This window comes from Globicephala melas, chromosome 3 (genome assembly GCF_963455315.2).
Source record: "Globicephala melas chromosome 3, mGloMel1.2, whole genome shotgun sequence".
NCBI classification, from domain to species: Eukaryota; Metazoa; Chordata; class Mammalia; order Artiodactyla; family Delphinidae; genus Globicephala; species Globicephala melas.
Window position 1 is genome coordinate 12,315,496 of NC_083316.1, and position 19,094 is coordinate 12,334,589.

The following is a 19,094-nucleotide window of genomic DNA, read 5'->3' on the forward strand; positions in this document are numbered from 1 at the left end:
TGCTCTCGGGGGCAGGGAACACGGCAGCTGGGGAAGGGGGTACCGGCCATCCCCCTGCCTTCATTTGCTGGCTCACAGGCTCTCTCTTCCCCAGTTCCCGGGAGGTAAGCCTAGATAAAGTCTAAGAACTACCACCTTCAAGGGCTCACCATCTCGTGGATGAATAAGGACAGGAAGGCAAAAGCCCAGATAACGCTGAATGGCTGCAGGCGCTGAGATCCAGAGAAAGGGCTCTACAGAAATACACTCGAGGTAAGAAGAGGAAGAGGAAAGAACCAGTGGGGTCGAGGGTACATTCCAAGCCCCTCCTTTGAGTCTACCTTTTCCACGAAGGAGGGTCATCTTAAAATAAATGGGCAAACATGGTTAAAAGGAATTTGAAGACCGAAACTGATAAGAGGGAGTGAAGCATTTTGCCTGTGCAAGTCCCAGATCACTAACATCATCTGAAGTGAAAACACTCATTGGCGTGGCTGAGAAAGCAACGAAGTGGGGAGATACCAAGAACCTCGAGGTTGGCAAATCCCCCGAAGATGGATTCGAGAAGGGGCCAGCCCCCGACTATCATGAGAATATGGCCAACGGGGTCTCACTGTTGGCTAACAGTGCCATGTGGCTAAATGAAAAAGCCCATGTAGGCTCAGGCTGCATTAATAAAAACTATAAAGTCAAAACTGGACAATTCTAGTCCATTAGCCGAGGTCAGACCTGATTTGGCGTTTGTGTTCCACATTCTCAGAGGACACTCACAAGCTGGAACAATTTCAAGGAGCACAACCTAAACCCCGCAGGGTCTGGAAGCCAAGCCTGTTAAAAAGGTCTGGAAACGGGCTTTGGCTGTTTGAAGGGCTGCCACGTGGAAGAGGGATCAGACGGACACTAAGGGCAGAGATGAGGATGACGCCTCACCAGCCCTTCGTCTGTGGACACTGCAGTCCGTCTTCACAGCCTCCTTCCCGCCTCTCAGGGAGTCGGATCTTAGTTACTTCTAGAGTTCTGATTCTACAGTGACCTACTGATTCCCGCAGCAATCAGTTTGTTATTACGACAATGGGCTTCATACATGAATTCACTCGGAAAATAATTCCTGGGCGCCTGTCCTGGGCCAGCCACTGTGCCGGATGCTGGGCGTTTACAACGGCGAACACGGCAGAGATGACGCCAGCGCTCACGGAGACCCCGCTGGCTACAGAGCGCTGAGTCATGGTGGGGGACTTGGGGCATGACGGGGACAGCGGGGGCCTCAGGGGGTGGGAAGCGGCTGACAGTCCAAGTCACATACGCTGAACAAGGAGGCAGGGAGAGGGTTTCAGGCCAAAGGGACAACGTGAGCAGAGGCCTGGGCCGCGAGAACACACAATGGCCCCTCAGCTCTAAGTGGTCTGTGTGGCTGGAACGGGGGGCAGGACGTTGAGATGCGCCTTGCACTGCGCGTTTAGGGTTTGGGTTTCTGTCGCACAGAGAGCCCCTGGAAGGTCTCTACACCAGCCGCTCCATGAGGACTGGTTTGGAGGGGAAGTGTGTAGAGCCCCACTGGGGGCTATGGTCCCCGCTGAGCGGGAGCTGTAGAAGCAGAAACAGGGATGCGATGTGGGGAATGGAGGAGAGGGAGGTCCGAGGGGTATTCAGGGGGAGGCTAAGACCCGGCTCTGTCCCCAAGGGGAGGTCAGGGTGAGGAAGAAAGCCGAGCTGGGGTTGAGCCCAGGCTTCTGTCTCTGGCAACACCAAGCAGGCAGGAGTCCTTGCTAGTCACTGAAATAGGGAACAGAGAGGAGAAAAAGCCCAGGGCCACGAGCAGACCATTGAGTCCGCTTTGGGACAGGAGGAGCTGTCAGCGCCCGTGGGAAACCAGAGCGCATCTCTGGGCAGGAGGCAGTTAGATGTTTGCGCCTGAAGCTCAGGAGGGAGATGGGAGTCAAAGACGCTGATCTGGGAACCAGCCAGACACGGCGCCTGAAGCCACGACCTGCAGAGAGAGGGCTTAGGAGGGAGACGGACAGAGCGGGATGCTCACTCAGAGTGAGGAAGAGGGACGTTCTGCCAAGGAGCCTGTGCGGGAACACTCAGAAAGGAAGAGGGAAAAGCAGCCGGGGAGAGGGTCGCAGAAGCCACGGGAAATGAGCAAAGGATGCACACAACGGCAGCATCGAACACGGCAGGTGAGAACCGGACGGCGCCCGGGGGAGCTGCCACGTGAGCCCGCAGGGACCGGGGCAGGCTCTCTAGGGAGACAACAGGGAGTGGTGACAAGAACGCAGCCCACAGGAACGATCTAGGAAGGAAGTGGGGCCCTTCGCCCCTGAAGAAGGAGGCGGGGGGCTGCGGTGGGAACAGCAGATGGCACAGGTGGGGAGCACAGATGTGGCCAACAGCAGCGGGAAGGGTGGGCTTGAGGTGCTTTTGCGTAATTCTCTCAAGGAGCTTGGATGCCAAGGGGAGGAGAAACGTAGGGGGGCTGCTGGATAAAGCCATGATTTTTATGCTTTCTTTCTATTTTTTTTTGTTTTAATAAAGTTGGGAGATGAGCATATCGAAACATAGATAGGAAGGAGAGATTTGGGAGAAGTTGGCAGTGGGGACAGGGAGACACTGAGCACAAAGGATGGCTGAAGTCGTGCAGGCGAGTGCATGGAGGTACCACTCAGCCGGGGGCCGGGGGCTGGGGGGGGATGTCCCTGCCTCCACGGCCGCGAGCGCACAGAGGACATCCTGCTTACTGTAAATGTGACCCCTCAATCCAAAGTAGCATCTCCCTCCTCCTCTTTCCTTTGACTTCATTTTTTTCTCCCAAGCAGCTGTGTTTCCCTGCAGAAGGCTGCATTACGGCCACCCAGAGGGATATCCCTTCCTAATGCCCAGAACGAGTATTCATTCCTTTATACGGTGGACAGAGGTGATTAAATTAAGGATCTTGAGATAAGATTGCTTGGGAATGTCTGGGTGGGCCCTAAATACCGTCACAAATGTCCTTATTATAGAAAAGGGAGGCACACAGAGGAGGAGGCGATGTGAAGACAGATTGGCGTGACTCGGCCAAGGAATGCCGGCCGCCACCAGCAGCTGGAAGAGGCAAGGAGTGGATTCTTTTCTAAAGCCACTGGAGAGAGTATGCCCCGCTAGCACCTCGATTTCAGCCCAGTGAACTGTATTTCGACTTCTGGCCTCCAGAACTAGGAGGGAATACATTTCTGATGTTCTAAGCCGTCAGGTTTGTGGTCATTTGTTACGGGAGCCACAGGAAACTAACGCACCGTCCAACACCATAGTGTATGTTAATTGCCTGTCTTCTCCGTGAGGTTATGAACCCCCCCTTAGAAAAGAGACGCCGTGTGTTAGTTTCACCATGGTAGCCCTGGGACCTGGTATGCAGCAGGGGCGCAAGCATTTGTTGAATGACTGCATGAACAAATATGCACGTGCCCCTTCTCTGGGGAGCTGTGCTGTAAACAGAGAAACCCTAGGCATCACCCGTCCCACTGAGAGTGTTCCATCGCCCACGCTCTAGACAAGTCTGGCAACGCATCCAAGCGTGCTTGAAAATCTTTCCTCACTGGCATTTCTAATATCTGGTTGGTGTGTACTGATGTATCAGATGTCTAAGCCAGAGGACTAAACATATCAATTTCTCTCTTTCAGCGCTCACTGAAGCTTGTGGGTAACGGACATTTCTGAATTAACAAGACGAACAAAGGCTGGAACGAGCACTGTCAGCACCGGGGATTGGAGGCTTTAAACAGGAAGGGGTGATGGGACATCCAAAGAACTTTCCCAAGTTCTCGGGGGGGAAAACGCGTAGTATGTGTCTCGTGTGTGGGTGGGGTCTGTCTAGAGAAGGTATGTATAAATCTATCAAGAAGCTGAATTTATTTTAAACACCAAAAGAAAAGAAATCGCACAGAAATTTGGAAGGGTGTTATAGGTATCACCAGAAAAAATCATAAAATTATTCACTGGCATCGAAAATACCAGTAGCCACCTATTTACAGATGCAGCCATCCTTTGCTTACGTGGAATCCCACGTGTCTGGGGACCAAGGAGGAAAGAGCCAGCCTTCTTTGCTTCCAGCGTGCCAGGCGCTATATGCTAAGTTATTACCCCATTACAAAGTCTTATAAGGTGGGTATTCTTCTCATGCCCACACGGCAGCTGGGGAAGCCCAGGCTTATAGTTTTCAGAGACCACCCAGCTGGTGAGTGGTAGGGTCAGGGTTTGAACCCAGGCCCTGGGGCCTCCAGGCCCACATCCACGAACACTGTGTTATGTGGCCCTGAATTCAAGCCTAAGCTACTCCCTCTCCTTTGGTTCTCTGATCCTTCCCAACCGACCCCTTTTAAATCAAAATCCGCAAAGAGGGCAGGCAAGTGTCACTGAGAGCCCAGGGCCCTTGGCACCATGCCCAGCCCTGCATCTGAATCCATCTCCGGTTCACAGGGGCCGGCTCTCCCAACCTTCTTGTTTTTGTTTGTTCGGGTAAGGGCCGATTCATTCCTCGAGCCACATTGGTTAAGAGCCATCTCTGAGGGCGGATTAAAGGCGGGCCTTCAAAAACTGGCTGGTACCTGACGAATGATGAGCAAGTTTCCCGGGCACTATTATTTGCCACACGTGCTTTTTCTCAGTGTCACACGGTGGTTCTTTGAGGCTGGCCCTGGGCTCAGAAGGTTCAAAAAGACTCCGGAAATAATCTCACGGCACAACTCAAATCGTGTTTCCTTCACTGCCTGAACAAGTGGGCACTCCCATCCAGAGCTGGAAATGCAGTAAAACGCTTTAAGATAACATAAAGAACATTTTCAGTACAGGCCATGTATCAGTTAGCTAAGACTGACGTTACTTCCCCGTTCACTCTCTTAGTCTGCCTACAGGTGCAGAAGACACCTAAGCGCTGGGAGAAGTAAAGCAGATATTAAATTCTCCACTTGCTGTTTCCGTAAGACATCTCTGTTCTTGTATTTCCAGCTTCTCCAGGTGAGAATCTGAACGTGGGGTTTGCTTAGAAATACTGTTCATGCAGGTCAGCACTGTCCCCGGATTTATGTGCTTAATGATGTCTTTGCTGATGGGGCTTTTAGCGGGTGAGGGTAGAGGGTGGTTGGTATCACAGCATCCAATAGAAGTACCAGTGTTTGATTTATGTTACCTTAATGTTTGGGGGAAATACCTCTGTGTAACCAGAATAATCCTTGATTGTTTTCTCTCTTGTTTCTGGGTCCAATGTTCTCTGGCTTCACTAAACACAAAATGATCACTTAGCGCACCTAACGGCGTTTTATGTCCTCACGTGCTGATTTCACTATGTCTATTCAGTGTTTCCTGAGATAATTTACAAAAAAAGTTTTAAGATATTTTACATGGGCTTTGCTGACTCCTTCATGTCTTATCAGCATAAATCAACAGGATATCAAAGTTCACCAGGAAGTTGCTTGTGTTCAGAGCCCAAAGCACCTGGGAGTGAGAGCAGACGCTGAAATCAGAAAACCAAGCGGCCACGAATATCACGGCCTCGTTTTGTCTACACGTCTCATCATGATTATTGTTGGGAGAGTCTGGACCACACATCTGACCATTACATACTGTAATGTACCCACCGGATAAGAAGAAAAATGCTCCCCTACTGCTTCTGTCTTTAAGCTGAGATGAATAAAAGTGATTTTTTAAAAAGCCATAGAGAGTCATAAAATACAGTTCCTGGAACTCTATGAATTGATCCCCACTGGGTTATCTTGAATATTGTGTGGAATGATTCCTGACTGCCTTCTCCCTCTGATAAATCTGCTTTTGCACCAGAAAACCCTTGGAGTGGAGCCTGTGAACCACATCCTCGATGTGAGGCTGGGGTCCGGCAGGCAGCACGGGGAATGTGTAGGACCCACGGGCCAATCGAGACTCTTCTGCAGGAGCTGGGGGAGAACACAGTTGTCTTCTCCCTGGTTCCCAAACCCCTTCAGGTGGCGGCTCTGCACCTGTTCTTTATAGAACACAGGTGTGTACTGACAGGTGATGCTGAAACTAAGTAATTTTTACGGTTTTGTGCCAAATCAGATACTACCGTTGATGCAAGAAGCAGCAGAAGGGATCAAGGTTTTGAGACAGTTTGGGGGTATAAGTACAACTGGATAAAATACTAGCAACTTAATTGGTTCCTTGAAAATTGCGAACATGTTTCGGCTTTTCAGTGCTCGTGATGGTGGTTCTGCAGGGCCGGGGTGAGACGCATTGGATTGTTCAACTAATGGAAAGCAGAATAAAACCAAAAAGCAAAACAACCTAAATAGAAGGCTGGTACTTCTATTGGATGCTATGATGCCAACAACCACCCCCCCTCAAAAAAAAGCCCCATCAGCACGGACATAGTTAAGCACATAAATTTGGGGACAGTGCTGACCTGCACGAACAAGATTTCTAAGCAAATCCTACACTCAGATTCTCACCTGGAGAAGCTGGAAACACAAGAATACAAATGTGTTATGGAAACGGTAAGTGGAGAATTTAAAAAGGAAGCAGATCAGTTGATTAGTTAGTTCTGGTCAATCAATCCACGTGGCCTTAAATGGCAAGAGGACTCCGTTCTTTCGGGAACGTCAGTGTATGAGTTTGCTAGGGCTGCTGTAACAAAGTACAACAAACCGGGCAGCCTAACAATTTACTGTCTCACAGTCCTGGAGTGACAACAACATCAAGGTGTGGCAGGGCCACGCTCCCTCTGAAGGCGCCAGGGAAGAAGCTGCTCCAGGCCTCCCGGCTTCCGGCAGCATCACTCCAGTCTCCACGTACCGCCCCCCAACCCCCCGTGTGCGTGTCTGTGTCCACACCCCCCTCCTCTAAGAGCACCAGTCAGACTGGATAAGGGGTCCACCTGACTCACCCACCAGGACCTCATCAGAACCCTATTTCCAAATAAGGCCTCATTCTGAGGCACTGGGGCTAGAATGTCAATATAGGAATTTGCGGTGGACATAATTCACCCCATAATCATCAGAATAGAAGATTCGGGGTCGAGTGCAGAGTCGCACTTCCCCTTTTTACCACGCATTGACGTCAAAAGGCAAGGCTCAGGGTGGATCCAGATAAACACCTATTTTAATTCTTTTTTTAAAAGAAAGAGATCCTTAAGTAGTAACAGCCACTGGCCTCAGATACCCTTGCATCCTATTGTGTGAGGCACTGTGGTTGAATGGCAAGTCTCCCTTCTCTCACTACCTTAAATGACGGCAACACGCACGCGCACACACACACACACACACACACACACACACACACCGCCGCCGCTGCTGCCGCTGGGGCCATCACCACGTAGCCTCCATTTGCTGAAGCTGAGGGAGGCCAGTGGGACACAGCCTGGAGACCCTGGCACAGTCCCATGACCTCAGCATAATTCGAATCTGGGGTCATGAAGCCCACCCTGGAGCAGCCTGTTAAGAATCACTCTTCACGAGTCCCTCCCACCAGGCAACTTCCACAAGCCTCTTAGATAGCCTCATCCACCAGACGACAGACGGCAGAAGCAAGCTACAATCCTGCAGCCTGTGGAACAAAAACCACATTCACAGACAGACAGAGAAAATGAAAAGGCAGAGGGTTACTAACCAGATGAAGGGACAAGATAAAACCCCAGAAAAACAACTATATGAAGTGGAGATAGGCAACCTTCCAGAAAAAGAATTCAGAATAATAATAGTGAAGATGATCCAGGACCTCGGAAAAAGAATGGAGGCAAAGCTCAAGAACATGCAAGAAATGTTTAACAAAGACCTAGAAGAATTAAAGAACAAACAAGCAGAGATGAACAATACAATAACTGAAATGAAAACTACGCTAGAAGGAATCAATAGCAGAATAAGTGAGGCAGAAGAATGGATAAGTGACCTGGAAGACAGAATGGTGGAATTCACTGCTGCGGAATAGAATAAAGAAAAAACAATGAAAAGAAATGAAGACAGCCTAAGAGACCTCTGTGACAACATTAAACGCAACAACATTCGCATTATAGGGGTCCCAGAAGCAGAAGAGAGAGAGAAAGGACCTGAGAAAATATTTGAAGAGATTATAGTCGAAAACTTCCCTAACATGGGAAAGGAAATAGCCATCCAAGTCCAGGAAGCCCAGCGAGTCCCATAAAGGATAAACCCAAGGAGAAACACGCTGAGACACATAGTAATCAAATTGGCAAAAATTAAAGACAAAGAAAAATTATTGAAAGCAGCAAGGGAAAAATGACAAATAACATAAAAGGAACTCCAATAAGGATAATAGCTGATTTCTCAGGAGAAACTCTACAAGCCAGAAGGGAGTGGCATGATATACTTAAAGTGATGAAAGGGAAGAACCTACAACCAAAATTACTCTCTGGCAAGGACCTCATTCAGATTTGATGGTGAAATCAAAAGCTTTACAGACAAGCAAAAGCTAAGAGAATTCAGCACCACCAAACCAGTTCTACAACAAATGCTAAAGGAACTTCTCTAAGTGAGAAACACAAGAGAAGAAAAGGACCTACAAAAACAAGCCCAAAACAATTAAGAAAATGGTCCTAGGAACATACATATCGATAATTACCTTAAACGTGAATGGATTAAATGCTCCAACCAAAAGACACAGGCTTGCTGAATGGATACCAAAACAAGACCCATATATATGCTGTCTACAAGAGACCCACTTCAGACCTAGGGACACATACAGACTGAAAGGGAGGGGATGGAAAAAGATATTCCATGCAAATGGAAATCAAAAGAAAGCTGGAGTAGCAATACTCATATCAGATAAAATAGACTTTAAAATAAAGAATGTTACAAGAGACAAGGAAGGACACTACATAATGATCAAGGGATCAATCCAAGAAGACTATGACAATTATAAATATATATGCACCCAACATGGGAGCAACACAAAACATAAGGCAACTGCTAACAGCTCTAAAAGAGGAAATCTACAGTAACACAATAATAGTGGGGGACTTTAACACCTCACTTACACCAATGGACAGATCATCCAAAATGAAAATAAATAAGGAAACAGAAGCTTTAAATGACACAATAGACCAGATAGATTTTATTGATATTTATAGGACATTCCATCCAAAAACAGCAGATTACACTTTCTTCTCAAGTGTGCACGGAACATTCTCCAGGATAGATCACATCTTGGGTCACAAATCAAGCCTCAGTAAATTTAAGAAAATTGAAATCATATCAAGCATCTTTTCTGACCACAATGGTATGAGATTAGAAATGAATTACAGGGAAAAAAAAGTAAAAAACACAAACACATGGAGGCTAAACAATAAGTTACTAAATATCCAAGAGATCACTAAAGAAATCAAAGAGGAAATCAAAAAAAACCTAGAGCCAAAGGACAATGAAAACACAATGATCCAAAACCTATGGGAGGCAGCAAAAGCAGTTCTAAGAGGGAAGTTTATAGCTATACAAGCCTACCTCAAGAAACAAGGAGAATCTCAAATAAACAATCTAACGTTACACCTAAGGAACTAGAGGAAGAAGAACAAACAAAACCCAAAGTTAGCAGAAGGAAAGAAATCATAAAGATCAGAGCAGAAATAAATGAAATAGAAACAAAGAAAACAATAGCAAAGATCAATAAAACTAAAAGCTGGTTCTTTGAGAAGATAAACAAAATCGATACAGTATTAGCCAGACTCATCAAGAAAAGGAGGGAGAGGACTCAAATCAATAATATTAGAAATGAAAAAGGAGAGGTTACGACAGACACCGCAGAAATACAAAGCATCCTGAGAGACTACTACAAGCAACTCTATGCCAATAAAATGGACAACCTGGAAGAAATGAACAAATTCTTAGACAGGTATAATCTTCCAAGAATGAAGAATGAGGAAGAAATAGAAAATACAAACAGACCAATCACAAGTAATGAAATTGAAACTGTGATTAAAAATCTTCCCACAAACAAACGTCCAGGACCAGACAGCTTCATGGGTGAAATCTATCAAACATTTAGAGAAGAGATAACACCCATCCTTCTCAAACTCTTCCAAAAAATTGCAGAGGAAGGAACACTCCCAAACTCATTCTATGAGGACACCATCACCCTGATACCAAAACCAGACAAAGATACTAGAAAAAAAGGAAATTATAGACTGATGAATCACTGATGAATATAGATGCAAAAATCCTCAACAAAATACTAGCAAACAGAATCCAACAACACATTAAAACACAACAATACACCACGATCAAGTGGGATTTATCCCAGTGATGCAAGGTTCTTCAATATATGCAAAACAGTCAATGTGATACACCATGTTAACAAATTGAAGAAGAAAAACCATATGATCATGTCAATAGATGCAGAAAAAGCTTTTGACAAAATTCAACACCCATTTATGATAAAAACTCTCCAGAAAGTGGGCATAGAGGGAACCTACCTCAACATAATAAAGGCCACATACGACAAACCTATAGCAAACATTATTCTCAATGGTGAAAAACTGAAAGCATTTCCTCTAAGATCAGGAACAAGACAAGGATGTCCACTCTCATCGCTATTATTCAACATAGTTTTGGAAGTTCTAGCCTCGGCAATCAGAGAAGAAAAAGAAATAAAAGGAATACAAATTGGAAAAGAAGAAGTAAAACTGTCACTGTTTGCAGATGACATGATACTATACATAGAGAATCCTAAAGATGCCAACAGAAAACTACTAGAGCTAATCAATGAATTTGGTAAAGTAGCAGGATACAAAATTAATGCCCAGAAATCTCATGCATTCCTATACACTAATGATGAAAAATCTGAAAGAGAAATTAAGGAAACACTCCCATTTACCATTGCAACAAAAAGAATAAAACACCTAGGAATAAACCTACCTAGGGAGACAAAAGATCTGTATGCAGAAAACCATAAGACACTGATGAAAGAAATTAGAGATGATACCAACAGATGGATAGATATACCATGTTCTTGGATTGGAAGAACCAATATTGTGAAAATGACTCTACTACCCAAAGCAATCTACAGATTCAATGCAATCCCTATCAAATTACCAATGGCATTTTTTACAGAACTAGAACAAAAAATCTTAAAATTTGTATGGAGACACAAAAGACCCCGAATAGCCAAAGCAGTCTTGAGGGAAAAAAACAGAGCTGGACGCATCAGACTTCCTGACTTCAGACTATACCACAAAGCTACAGTAATCAAGACAATATGGTACTGGCACAAAAACAGAACTATAGGTCAATGGAACAGGATAGAAAGCCCAGAGGTAAACCCACGCACCTATGGTCAACTAATCTATGACAAAGGAGGCAAGGATATACAATGGAGAAAAGACAGTCTCTTCAATAAGTGGTGCTGGGAAAACTGGACAGCTACATGTAAAAGAATGAAATTAGAACACTTCCTAACACCATACACAAAAATAAACTCAAAATGGATGACAGACCTAAATGTAAGACCGGGCACTATAAAACTCTTAGAGGAAAACATAGGAAGAACACTCTTTGACATAAATCACAGCAAGATCTTTTTTGATCCACCTCCTAGCGTAATGGAAATAAAAACAAAAATAAACAAATGGGAGCTAATGAAACTTCAAAGCTTTTGCACAGCAAAGGAAACCATAAACAAGACAAAAGGAGAACCCTCAGAATGGGAGAAAATATTTGCAAACGAATCAACGGACAAAGAATTAATCTCCAAAATATATAAGCAGCTCATGCAGCTCAATTTTAAAAAACAAACAACCCAGGGCTTCCCTGGTGGCGCAGTGGTTGAGAGTCCGCCTGCCGATGCAGAGGACACGGGTTCGTGCCCCGGTCTGGGAAGATCCCACATGGCACGGAGCGGCTGGGCCCGTGAGCCATGGCCACTAAGCCTGCACGTCCAGAGCCTGTGCTCCGCAGCAGGAGAGGCCACAACAGTGAGAGGCCCATGTACCGCAAACGAACAGAAAATTGCAAACAATCAAAAAAACCCAACCCAATACAAAAATGGGCAGAAGACCTAAATAGACATTTCTCCAAAGAAGACATACAGATGGCCAGGAAGCACATGAAAAGCTGCTCAATATCTCTAATTATTAGGGAAATGCAAATCAAAACTACAATGAGGTATCACCTCACACCAGTTAGAATGTGCATCATCAGAAAAATCTACAAACAACAAATGCTGGAGAGGGTGTGGAGAAAAGGGAACCCTCTTGCAGTGTTGGTGGGAATGTAAATTGATACAGCGACTATGGAGAACAGTATGGAGGTTCCTTAAAGAACTGAAAATAGAACTACCATATGACCCAGCAATCCCACTACTGGGCATATACCCAGAGAAAACCATAATTCAAAAAGACACATGCACCCCAATGTTCACTGCAGCACTATTTACAATAGCCAGGACATGGAAGCAACCTAAATGCCCGTCATCAGATGAATGGAGAAAGAAGATGTGGTACATACATACAATGGAATATTACTCAGCCATAAAAGGAACGAAATTGGGTCATTTGTAGAGACGTGGATGCATCTAGAGACTGTCATACAGATTGAAGTGAGTCAGAAAGAGGAAAACAAATATCATATATTACCGCATATATGTGGAACCTAGAAAATGGTAGAGATGAACCGGTTTGCAGGGTAGAAATTGAGACACAGAAGTAGAGAAAAAACGTATGGACACCAAGGGGAGGAAGCGGCGGGGGGTGTGGGTGGTGGTGTGATGAACTGGGAGATTGGGATTGACATGTATACAGTGATGTGTATAAAATGGATGACTAATAAGAAAATAAATAAATAAACATTAAAAAAAAAACAAAAGAATCCCTCTTCACACCTGCCATCCTGAAACAGTCCAGTTCACCCAAAATCAACCTGTGAAAATAGCCTATTTTGCCAACCAACAATTTGTCACAGCTACTGGTTTCTTAGAAAGCTGCCTCTTTTAAAGTTTTCTGAAGTTTACAGCAATATGTCTTGGAAGGATTGGCAGGGGCCTGGGGGGCTGTGAAGGCTCTAGGGGTCTCTGGGGCCTTCCCTCCTCCCCACTGTCTACTGTACCCACCTCTGTCATTCTGCTCCATTTCCTCTGACTCTCCACCTCTCCTTTCTTTCCCAACCCATGGTCTCTCTCCACTTCTCCTTCTGACCTGCACCCTCCATCTCTCTGACATTGTCTCTCCCATCTCCTGCTCTTTGCACTTGCCCTCCTGCCCCTCCGGGTTCGGCATCCGGGGGGTGCTCGGTGTGACCGTGCACAAAGCTGCCCTGCTGGCTCCGCCTACCAGCATCCATCTGGATGGACTCCCACTTCCATCTTGTAAAAAGGGGGTTGGGGAGGCCTCAGCAGCAGCCCAGCCTGTGCTTTGCAAGGATTCTTCCCCACCGCTCTGGCCCCAGAGGGGCCCCCTCTCTTGGCAACAGCTCCCCCAAGCTAGAGCAGTGGGGAGCTTAAGAAAACACCAAATGTTTAAAAAATGCCATCGTGAAGTCAAAATGGAAACTGGTTAACTAAAATCATCTAAAGCTGTTAAAACTTCCCCATTTAATATGATTTGCTACGAACTTTAAACAAATTAAAAAATTAGAAAATTATTAAAAAATTAAAATTAAAAAAATTAAACAAACAAACAAACACACGTTTGGGGTAAGTTGGCAAGTCTGGTAAATTTAGCAAGCCCACCCATTGGCTTCAGCAAACTGGCCTAACATCCCGGAATATGGAGGTCTGTTACCTTTTGAGGATGCTCCTCTGCACCAAAAAGGCTGTTGAAAGGACATATCCTACCTTGGTTCACGGTTACTATCTTACCCCCAAATCTGGAATCCAGGAGGGAATCATGGTAAGTCCCAAGGGGTTTACAAGGGGCCATGTTTCTGTAAGTTTAGCATTACCAGTTCTTCTCCCCAAGAGGAAGGAACGATGTTCCTGCTTCCTTATATCACAAGCTCGTTGCCACCACCCTCTGTCTGTGATCACCATGACTGTCTACTAGAGAAACGCAGCCTTTCAGGACACACTAATTATCACGGGGCTTTATAGTCAGTCACATAAGCGATGGAGACCATGGCTCTACCAGAAGGTTCAGGGCAAAACTGGTTGTTCGCTTCTGGCCCCAACACCGTCTGCAGCCTTACTCTTTGTGGTCCTGCCTTCTCCTGTGCAGCTCTGATGGCTGGTCTGTGATGCTTTCCCCTCTGTGTGGCCACTACACCACAAGCTCCCACCAAGCAGCACACCATCTGAAGCTGTTCTTCCAAATCGATTTAAACTGTACGTATTTTTGGACTGTGTGTTCCTTTGCCCCTAACAGCGGCGTGTCAGTCTGCAGTCACCTTGCTAACCCTGGTTTGCATCGTGCCCACTCCTTTGTTGCTACTGAGGGGATTAATTTTTATCTGACGGTTCTACCATGTTGAAGCTAATCTTCTGGATCAACCAAAGCTCCCCCTGTCCTCATTCGCATCAGGTGGTCTAAAGAAGTCAACCAGCACTTCACTCAGCATTCCTAGAGGCAGCTCTGAAGGCAGGAGAGCAAGATGCCACTTGAGAAATACTTCTATTTTCCTACTCTACTCGCTTCCTAAATCCACGTCCTCTTCCAACTGGGCAGAAGGCATTTGCTGCTTTTCTTGAAGCCCACTGGATCAGACAGACTCCTGGATAAGAAAATGAGGGAAGAACCAACTTTTAGAGTTGGATAGATACTCTAAATTTAAATGGAGAATCTATAGTAGGGAATAAACACATACATGCATTGTAGCATTCTGAACTATTAGTCTCTTACTAACTGTCGAAAGTATCTTTCACAGGCAAAGGAGGATGTTGAACCCAAAGTGTCAGGGCCTGAAGAGTGAACCCATTCTGACTGCAAGATGAGTTTTTGCTATAGACAGTACACCTTTTCGTTTGAAAAGCAGGTAGCATCACTGGGTCATTAAGTGTCTGCAGGATCTGTGGGGTCAGCTCTTCTCAAAGACCCCGGGAGAGAGCTGTTTATGCCCAAAGGATCAGAGCTCAGGAGAGTGCTCTAATCCTAGGCGATGCACAGAAAGCTGTGGAACCATCAGAAGGCTCGTACTTGGTACACCGTATCACCCACTGGAATATACATGACGTGCTGATCTTAATGCTCTGCTATGTTCATTTCCTGACACTGAGAAGTTTCAAAATTAAAAAAGGGAAGATAGACTTGGGAGTAAAGGGCATCTTCAAAGCTTTCAAAATAGGATAACCTGAGTATAAATGAGGAGGTTGTTGCTCATGAGGGGCGGGTGCCATCGGTGCCTTTCTGATCCTTATCTCACAGGTAAGTATTAGTTGAGTCATGTATTTGTGTTCTGCTTGCTGTGCCCCTTCTGTGTCGGGCAGGATGCTAAGCCCTGGGGATAAGAGGTGACTAAGCCACAGACCCTGCCTAGGGAAGTTCAGAGCCTCCAAGGAATCATAGATGTGAAGAAGGAATAAATACTGTAAAAAGGTGTATGCTTTACAGTGACAGTGAAACGCTGAATTTAGGGGGAAAAAGCCCTAACATTTTTTTCTGTGTATCTTTTAATGGCAATTCCTCTAGCCAAGATGTTGGACCGACTGATTGAATCGTTATAAGGATAATGTATGTGAGACACACCATAAGCTGCAAACTCAGATACTGCTGTTTTTAGTGTTGGAGAAACCACCGCTTCAAGCATGCCAGCAAGTGCCTCAGTCCAGAGCCTCAGGGCCAGATATCTGTTCCTGCCTGTTGGAAACAGTGCAATACAGAGGAAAGGGCCCCAGAGAATGAGCTGGGAAGTCTGGCTTCCAGCTGGAGTTGTTACAGGCAGAACTCTGAGATACTGCAGGTTTGGGTCCAGAGCACTGCAGTAAAGTGAATATCACGATAAAGCAAGGAAAACAACTTAAGTTTTATTATTTACAGGTATACCTTGGAGATATTTCAGGTTCAGTTTCAGGCCACCACCATAAAGCGCAGGTTGCAACAAAGCGAGTCACATGAATTTTTGGTTTCCCAGTGCATATAAAAGTTATGTTTACACTATACTGTAGTCTCTTAAGTGTACAATATAGCGTTATGTCTAGAGAACAAATGTACATGCCTTAATTTAAAAATGCTTCATTGCTAAAAGATGCTAACCATCATCTGACAACTCAGGGTTGCCACAAACCTTCAACTGGTAAAAAAAAAAATGCATTATCTGCGAAGTGCAATAAAGCGAGGTCTGCCGGTCTGTACTGGTCTGTCCTGGGGCAAGTCACTTATCCTCTTATCCTCTCTGAGTCATTTCCTTTACTAAAAAATCATGGGATTTGATCAGTTCATCTTCAAGTTCCTTTCCAACACAGGATTCTGTGTCTCTGTTTCTACGGTGACAAATCTACCCTCAGATAGATCTGTAACTTCTAGTTACAGATGGTAGGATTAGACTAATTGAACTTATTAAGTAAATAAAACCTCTACATGGGAAATCAAAGCATTTTTCTAGATCTTACTTGGTTATCATTTCAAAATACACTTGTTGCTCCTGTTTGAGAAGTACAGGTTATTGCCCGTGAACTGAAGGAGGAAAGGAATATCCTTAAACCCAGTCTGGTAAAGTTCTCCACTGGACTCAAGCACAGCTGCGGGAGGAGGTTTAAATGCAGAGAGAGGAGACCCGGCCGGACTCTGGATAGCAGAGCGAGGAACGACCGGAAGCTCCCAGCTCTCGGCAACGGACGAGGTTGCAGTCACAGAGCCTGGCACCCGAAACCAGCTGAGCTCTCAACTCCCGGTCACTTAACACAGTCTCCAAAAGCTGAGGTCTGTTCCTGGGACAGAAATCTTCTCTGTTTTTCCCCCAAATACTCTTTTGAACGGTTTCAAGGTTGTGCAGTGTTTCGCTAATATTTTAGGGAACTACGGAAAAACTTGCCCACCACAGGGAGAAATAATGCAGCCAGGAGAGCAGGGTTGCCGGGGGCAACCTGTCCTGACTCAGGCAGGCATGCTACCAGAGATCCCCCCCACCCCGGGGACGTGGCCTGGAATATGCTTCTGACACCCTCCTTGCAGTTTCCCAGTTTCAGGAGGGAAGGACTGGAGGGAAGGGCTGGGCTGGAGTGACGGGACAGCTGAGAATGCAAGGTCATGACTCAGTGTTAGAGGTGTTAGGTGATGGGCTATATATCTTGTGTTGCCGTTGATACAATCTATTCAGGTGTTGGATCAATGGATCAAATATTAAGCTGTGGGTTTTGAAAAAAAAAAATCCATAAAAGGCTTAAAATGTGTGTCGGGCTTGATTTCAAAGGACCACTATGAGGGCTTATCTAGCTAAGTGGTTCTTGTGATAATGGCCAGAGGGACCCTGGTCAGTGTGTTCCTGTCATCACCATGTCCCCAAACCTCTTATTGCCTGACGTCCTCCTTATCAGTCATTCATGATGGAGCTGCACACACCCAGGCATTTCTGCTACATCCTTACACTGCACTATAAAAATGGAGAACTGCTACAGGACTTAATAGGACACATGTAGTCACAACAACAAACAAGGAACTGAGTTCAAAAGACTCCTATTTCTTTTTATCCTCTTCTCATCTCCATCTTTAGAACCCAAAAGGCACAGTCTACGAGGTGAAGTTGATTATAAATGTTATTTTCTTACGACTGTTGATAAATGTCATAAACAACCTTAAATTATACACCACGTGCTTTGGATTACAGAGCACGTAGGAATCTTTTCCCTGTTTTTTTGAACGTTATGTCTCTTACATTTGAATTACCCAGGGGAGTTGACAAAGGAAGGATGTGTGCTGTTTATTTAAGGCTGTGCAGAGTCACTGACAGGCCCTGCCAACAGTGAGGTGTTATCCACACTTGTTCACACCAGTATCCCTGAAGATGGCAGGGCTTGGGATCCAGTAGGTGCTTGACAAGCAAGTGCTGAATGATAAATAAATGGGGAGGATATATCAGCGTGAACGTATGAGGAAAGGCACTTTTACCAGCGAAACAAACACCACCAATTAAATTTGGAAAAGGGACAGAGATGGTTATAGAGTTGACTCTGGGTATTTAAAAACGGGCTGGAAATTATTAGTAAGAGTATTAAAAATGAAAGGCAAAGCCTGCCTCTCTTCAGCACGTAAGAAGCCCTTAGAAACGCCAGAAGTTGACCTCTATTCTTAGACTCAACGCCCTCCTTGAACGACGATCGCTCATATTTTGAGATGAAAATGTCTCGAAGAGGCTGTTATCTAATCTAGCACAACATTGTATTATGGGCTACTGGAACTCTCCCTTGAAAATGGCGATTACCCCCCTTTCCAAAAACAAACACAGGTGGGGGCAGGGATGGGTCTCTCCTTACCGTCAGCGACAAGGCCATGCAGACGAACGTGAACTTCTTGATGTGTGCTGCAGTGACTGCGTTGCTCGTGCTCACCAGCTTATTGCTGGGGTTATTCTAGGGGGGCAAGAAAAGGCTCCACGTTATCCTTGGCTGACCACACGTGCACCTTACAGAGCATCTCGTTTCTGTTGTATTTGATGCGTCTCAAGTGTAGATGTCGAGTGACAGCTTGGCAGACAGCTGTCACTCTGAGTCTCTCTCAGACAGCTGTCATGTTTCTGGACATGAATGCTAACCAGAGGGGGTTCTGGACTGAACGTCTGGCAGTGTCTCCTGAATGAGTCCCCTCTCCTGGGCGCTGGGTGCCCACCCAGCTAGGCCAGAGCCCCAGCCCATCCTGCAGTTCCCGACTGCCCTGGAGCTCTGCAGACAGGCGTGGCATCTGGGCCCGTATTTGAGGGCACATGTCAAGGCCCTGTGAGGTGCGCGTTTGCTCTCCGAGATAAAGGACTGTGTGTCTCACCCATCTGTTTATTTTATTTTATTTTTTAAAGACCTTTTTTTTGATGTGGACCATTTTTTTAAAGTCGTTATTGAATCTGTTACAATATTGCTTCTTTTTTTTATGTTTTGGTTTTTTGGCAGCGAGGCGTGTGGGATCTTAGCTCCCCGACCAGGGATTGAACCCGTACCCCCTGCACTGGAAGGTGAAGTCTTAACCACTGGACCACCAGGGAAGTCCCTCACCCATCTCTTTAGCTCCTGCAACTTAGCACCATCTTTCTTGAGTA

The 19,094-nt window shown here is 45.7% G+C and overlaps 1 protein-coding gene across 1 annotated transcript in view; it reads right to left on the reverse strand.

Annotated features, from left to right (window-relative positions):
• Positions 1-19,094, reverse strand: part of ANKH (ANKH inorganic pyrophosphate transport regulator) — a 146,360-nt gene that overhangs the window by 22,431 nt on the left and 104,835 nt on the right. The window contains exon 8 of the mRNA XM_030856587.3: positions 18,322-18,417. Within this exon, the coding sequence (XP_030712447.1) occupies positions 18,322-18,417 (96 nt within the window). The remainder of the gene's footprint in view (positions 1-18,321; positions 18,418-19,094) is intronic.